The sequence below is a fragment of the Glycine max genome, chromosome 7 (genome assembly GCF_000004515.6).
Source record: "Glycine max cultivar Williams 82 chromosome 7, Glycine_max_v4.0, whole genome shotgun sequence".
NCBI lineage: Eukaryota > Viridiplantae > Streptophyta > Magnoliopsida > Fabales > Fabaceae > Glycine > Glycine max.
Window position 1 is genome coordinate 11894311 of NC_038243.2, and position 5757 is coordinate 11900067.

At 41.7% G+C, this 5757-nt stretch overlaps 2 protein-coding genes across 2 annotated transcripts; both read right to left on the bottom strand.

Annotated features, from left to right (window-relative positions):
• Positions 1 to 2021: 2021 nt before the first annotated feature.
• LOC102661417 (uncharacterized) lies at positions 2022 to 2989 on the bottom strand. Its single transcript, XM_006584164.1, has 2 exons — positions 2407 to 2989; positions 2022 to 2314 (listed from the first exon to the last, which is right to left on the bottom strand). Exons 1-2 carry the CDS (start codon positions 2987 to 2989, stop codon positions 2022 to 2024), a joined length of 876 nt encoding a protein of 291 aa, XP_006584227.1.
• Positions 2990 to 3151: 162 nt separating this feature from the next.
• Positions 3152 to 3688, bottom strand: LOC106799233 (cilia- and flagella-associated protein 251-like). The gene has a single exon (XM_014777415.2). The coding sequence runs from the start codon at positions 3686 to 3688 to the stop codon at positions 3152 to 3154; it is 537 nt and encodes a 178-aa protein (XP_014632901.2).
• Positions 3689 to 5757: the final 2069 nt, after the last annotated feature.

A 5757-nucleotide genomic window follows, 5' to 3' on the forward strand; every position in this document is an offset into this window, starting at 1 on the left:
CTACCTTATGTCTGACATTGTAATGCTCCAGAACCTTCTTCAGTTATGCATTGCAGAAGTGTGTTCCCATCACTAATTAGGGCTTGTGGTACTCCAAAATGGGAGAAGATGTTTTTCTTCAAGAATTTTATCACTACCCTGGCGTCATTTTTGGGAGTGGTTATTGCTTCCACCCACTTGGACACGTAATCAATAGCTACCAGGATATAGATATTCTCGTATGAAGATGGGAGAGGCCCCACAAGTCAATCCCCTAGCAGTTAAAGATTTCTACCTCCATTATGTTTTATAGAGGCATCTCATTCCTTCTGGAAACCCCCTATATTCTCTGGCATTTGTCACATTGACGCATATAATCATGAGCGTCATTGAAGATTGAGGGCCAAAAGAACCCTGCTTGTAGCACCTTTGCTATTGTCCTATCTTTGTTGTGGTGACCGCCATATGGTGAACTATGGCAGTGCCAAAGGATGCTCTATGCTTCTTCCATCGTAACACACCTCCTTAGCAGATTGTTTGCTCCTAGCTTGAATAAATATGGATCATCCCACACATAGAAGCGGGCATCATGTAGAAATTTCTTCCGCTGACTCCGGTTAAGCTTTTCGGGGATGATTATTGTGGCTTTATAGCTAGCCACATCAGCAAACCAAGGGCTTGTGGTGGTTTGTAAGAGGAACTCATTTGGAAATTCTCCCCTTATCTCCGATTCTTCTTTGGTCACTTCTTCATTCTTCAACTGGGAGAGGTGGTCAGCCACCACATTCTCGGATCCTTTCTTGTCCTTAATGACTATATCTGATTCTTGTATAAGCAAGACCCATGTAATCAGCCTTGGTTTTGAATCTACTTTGGTGAAAAGGTGCTTGATGACGGCATGATCAGTGAAGATCACCACCCTTGACCCCACCAAGTATGGTTTGAATTTTTCTAAGGCAAAGACAATGGCTAGCATCTCCTTCTCCGAAGTGGCATAATTCATCTATGCTTAATTGAGAAATTTGCTAGCGTAGTAAATGGCGTGGAATGTCTTGTCTTGCCTCTATCCTAGGACTACACCCACTACATAATCACTAGCATAGCACATCAATTCAAACTCTTTACTCTAGTCAGGTGCGATCATCACTGGGGCGGTGTGAGCTTGTCTTTCAAGGTTTGGAAGGCTACTGAACACTCTTCATCATATTTAAACACAACATCTTTGTTCAGAAAATTGCTCAATGGTCTTGCAGTTTTGGAAAAATCTTTGATGAATCTCCTATAGAACCTTGCATGTCCTAGAAAGCTCCTGTTGCCTTTGACATTGGACAGTGGTGGCAACTTCTCAATGACATCAATATTGGCCCAGTCTACCTTAATCCCTTGGGCCAAAATTTTGTGGCCTAAGACTATGCCTTCTCGAACCATGAAGTGGCACTTCTCCTAGTTCAAAACTAGCTTGTTTCCACGCATCTCTATAGCACCATCTCCAAGTTCTTCAAGTAGCATTCAAAAGAGGGCCCAAATATCGAGAAGTCATCCATGAATACCTCAATACTTTTCTCCACCATATCTGCAAAAATGGCCAACATGCACCTCTGAAATGTGGTAGGTGCATTACATAACCCAAACGACATCCATCTATAGGCAAAGACACCAAAAGGGCATATGAAGGTCGTCTTCTCCTGATCCTTGGGGTCCACTACAATCTGATTGTATCCATCGTATCCATCCAAGAAGCAGTAATAAGCATGTCCCGCAAGCCTCTCCAACATCTGATCCATGAAGGGCAAAGGAAAATGGTATTTCCTTGTGGCTTCATTGAGCTTGTAGTAGTTGATGCACATTCTCTAGCCAGTGATAGTCCTTGTTGGGATTAGGTCATTCTTTTCATTTTGAATGATTGTCTTGCCCCCTTTCTTTGGTACCACCTGGACTGGGCTTACCCAAGCACTTTTAGAAATGGGGTAGATAAGCCCAGCCTCTAGAAGCTTGAGCACCTCTTTCCACACCTCTTCCTTCATTGATAGGTTGAGCCTTCTCTAGGGCTGTCTGATTGGTCTATAGTCTTCTTCCATCATTATCTTGTGCATACAGTAGGCAGGGCTGATTCCTTTTAGATCAGATATGTGCCACCCTATTGCCTCCTTGTGTCTTTTGAGGACATCCACCAACATGTTCTCTTCCTTTGCTGTTAGCTCATTGCTGATCACCACAGGCTTGGTCTCGTTCTCCTCTAAGAACACATACTTTAGGTGGTTGGGTAGGATCTTCAGCTCCACCTTGGTCTTCTCGAATGGACTCTCGCTTTTCAATTCTTCAAAATTGGTCCCCTCTACAGGAATATTTTCTCCTCTTCACTGGTTAGACAATCTACAACATTGATCAAAGCTTTCTCCAGTGAAGTCTGTGTGGTTTGAAGAGCACTGACATCTTCTTTATCGACCTCCTCCACCTTGAAGCACCTCCTATCTTCCTCTGGGTATTTAATTGCTTCGAAAAGGTTGAAGGTTACCTTTTGGTCATCAATGCTCATTTCCATATTACCATTCCCCATATCTACCATGCAGTTGGCAGTTAGCATGAAGGGTCTGCCTAAGATAAGAGGAATCTTTGTATCTTTTTCTATGTCCATGATGACAAAATCTACCAGAAAGGTAAAGTAGTGGACTTTGACGAGGACATCTTCTACTACCCTGTACGGTCTAGTGATTGATCGATTTGCGAGCTGGAGTGTCATCTTGGTAAGGTCTATCTCCAGGTTTCCAATTCTTCTACACATTGATAGGGGCATCAAGTTGATGTTTGCCCCTAAGTCAATGAGGACCTTCCCTACTGATTCGTTCCCTATGGTGCAAGAGATTGTCACGCTCTCGGGGTCTTTAAATTTCTTGGGCAGCTTCCTCTGTATCACCGTACTGTAGTTGCCTTCCACCACAATGCTTTCATTATCAATGTACTTCCCCTTCTTGGTGAGGATGTCCTTCATGAATTTGGTGTAGAGCAACATCTACTGCAAGGTTTCCCCAAATGGCATGGTTATCTCCAGCCCCTTCAATATCTCCAAGAAATGCTTGAAGTAGCGCTCTATATTTTTTTTTGATGGCACTAAAAGGTATGGGGGCTCCTTGAGAAGGGTCGATGGCTCTTCTTTCCTAGCTTCTCGGGCTAGCTAACTTTTAGTCTTAGAGGTTAATACCTTCTTCTCCACTTCTTCTTCCCTTTTCTCTTCTTCTTCCTCCTTCTCTTCTTCTTTGTCTGCCCTTCCTTCCTCAGATTGGTCCCCTTCAGCTTTCTCTTCTTCTTCTTCTTGCACTCTCCTCTTGCTTCTAGTTAACACTACCCTGCATTCCTCCTTTGGGTTCTTCTCCGTGTCGGCTCCAAAGCTGCTAGTGTGTCTTTCAACCATTTCTTTGGCTAATTGTCCCACTTGTATCTCCAAGTTCTTCATGGATGACTTTGTGGTCCTATAGTTGGGCATGGATATCTGCATGAATTGATTTAGTGTCTCCTCAAGCTTACTAGTCTTCTCATAAAGATCGACCCCTTGGTTGGAATTCTGGACAAGTTGACTTCTTTGCTCCTTCTTGAATTGGTTCCTTAGATGATTCCTCCAGCTTAAGCCCTGTGTAAAATTCCTCCCTTGTTTGAATCCCGACAGTCCTCCTTGGTTGTACCCTAGGAATCTGTGGCGATTCTGAGCTCCCATGTAGTTCACCTCCCTGGAAGAATCCTCTTGGGTTATGCATTGCCTTGGCTCATGTGTTCCATCGCAAATGTGGCATCCTCTATTTGTATGATTGAAGAGTGAGAGGGACTTACCGCTTGTAGTTGCTGAGGGAGCTTGTTGAGGGTCTCCGTCAGGGCCTCTGTTTATCGGGCCAATAGCTTGTTTTAGGCCAGTGTTGCATCTTGGGCTATGAGTTCTAGAAGGCTCCTCTTTGTTGGCGTGTATGCTCGATCACGAAGGATGGCGTGATCATTGGCTACTATGTTCTCTATCAGTTCTATTGCCTCTTCCGGTGTCTTCAGCTTGATTTTTCTCCCTATGGATGCATCAAAGAGGTCCTTTGACTATGGTCGCAGGCCATCTATGAAGATATTTAATTGCACCGGCTTGTTATACCCATGTGTAGGCATCTTTCTGAGTAGTTCATGGAAACGGTCGAATGCCTCGCTGAGAGATTCATCGAGGAATTGATGGAATAAGGATATTTCCATCTTCCCCTTTGCAGTCTTTGACTTATGGAAGTATTTCTTTAAGAACTTTTCGACAACTTCTTCCCAGGTCCTCAAGCTATTGCCTTTGAAGGAGTGTAACCACCTTTTTGCTTCCCCTGCCAAAGAAAAAGAAAATAGATTGAGGCGTATGGCATTCTCGGGAACACCGGCTATCTTTACCGTGTTACAAATTTCGATGTAGGTGGCAAGATGAGCATAAGGACCCTCATTTAGTAAACCGTGGAAGAGGTTTCCTTGTATCAGTTGTATGAGAGAGTGAGGATAAGATATGTTGGCTGCTTGAACCTCTAGCCTTGCAATACTGGTGAAGAATTGTGGGGTAGTTGTACTAGAGTAGTCCTCTAGTGTCACTCGTCGTGCATGCTCCTCTTCCATTTGATAGTAGCTTTATGGAGAGAGTGGAGGTGAGGGTTGACTACTCCCTTGTATTTCTTGCTCTCTTCTTTTTCTCGCAGGTTGTTATGCCTGTAAGTGGCTTCAATTTCTGGATTAAGTAGAGCTAAATCTTCGATTGCAATTATGCCATGCATACACAAAAACAAGCACTACCGTGCAAATTATAGAAGAAAAATAATGATTAAAAAATGTAAAATAAAGAATAAATAAGAATTAATACTTACAAATTGAAAATGTATGACAACAAAGTATGAAGAATAAAGTCCCCGACAATGGCGCCAAAAACTTGTTAACGGTTTGACAAGCGTACCAATTTGTCTCAAGTAGTAAAGTACTTGGAAGTCCGAGTGTGGATTTCCATAGGGACTTTGTTTTGTACTTGTTTTGGATAATTTCCAATTTATAAGGGAAAAAGATAAGATGAGGTATAAAAGATAAATTTAAAAGAAAAGGGTATAAAATAATAACTATTAATAGAAAACAAAAGAAATAGTAGGGAATTCAATGAGATGGGAATGTTAGGATCTAGCATGTATTATTTGTCTAAGATGTATTATTTGAGATTTTTCTCTATCAATTAGGTGAATTTTTCCTACTCACATCTATTAGAATACTTACCCCTGATGTCTTACGATGATAAGCCTATCTTACCTACATATCTCCTAAATGTCTTTGCAAAGAATTAATAAATAAGATGCAAGAAGTTATAATTCTAGATGCTTGCTTTGATGCATGGGCATAATGTAATCACTCTATGTCTAACAATGATTTTATTAAGATACTCCTTCCTTTTAGTTCTATTAGAAATTACCCTCTGTCGAGCGACTAATTCCTAAAACAGATGCATGCAAGACCTTTATTGTATTTGTATTAAGGATTACCCTCTGTCGAGCACCAAACCCCCAAAGATGATGCAAGGATAAATGATGCATGAAATTAAAAGTAAGAATGGATAATAGGAAAGAAAACACATGTTTGCATTGATAGATATGAAGTATATAATACATATTTTGGCTTTTTAGGCCTGCCAGACCCTAACTTAGGGTTTAGCCTCTCATAGCCTTAAGGGGTCTTACACTAGAAGAGGGGTATAGGAACTGATGGAGGAGAAAGGATGAAAAAAGGGAATAGAAAATGATG

Coding starts and splice junctions, on each gene's coding strand:
- LOC106799233 (XM_014777415.2), bottom strand. CDS start 3,688: ATGGGAGCTCAGAATCGCCACAGATTCCTAGGGTACAACCAAGGAGGA.
- LOC102661417 (XM_006584164.1), bottom strand. CDS start 2,989: ATGTTGCTCTACACCAAATTCATGAAGGACATCCTCACCAAGAAGGGG. Junction 2,315..2,406: donor GGTCGATAAAGAAGATGTCA/GTGCTCTTCAAA, acceptor ATATTCCTGTAG/AGGGGACCAATTTTGAAGAA.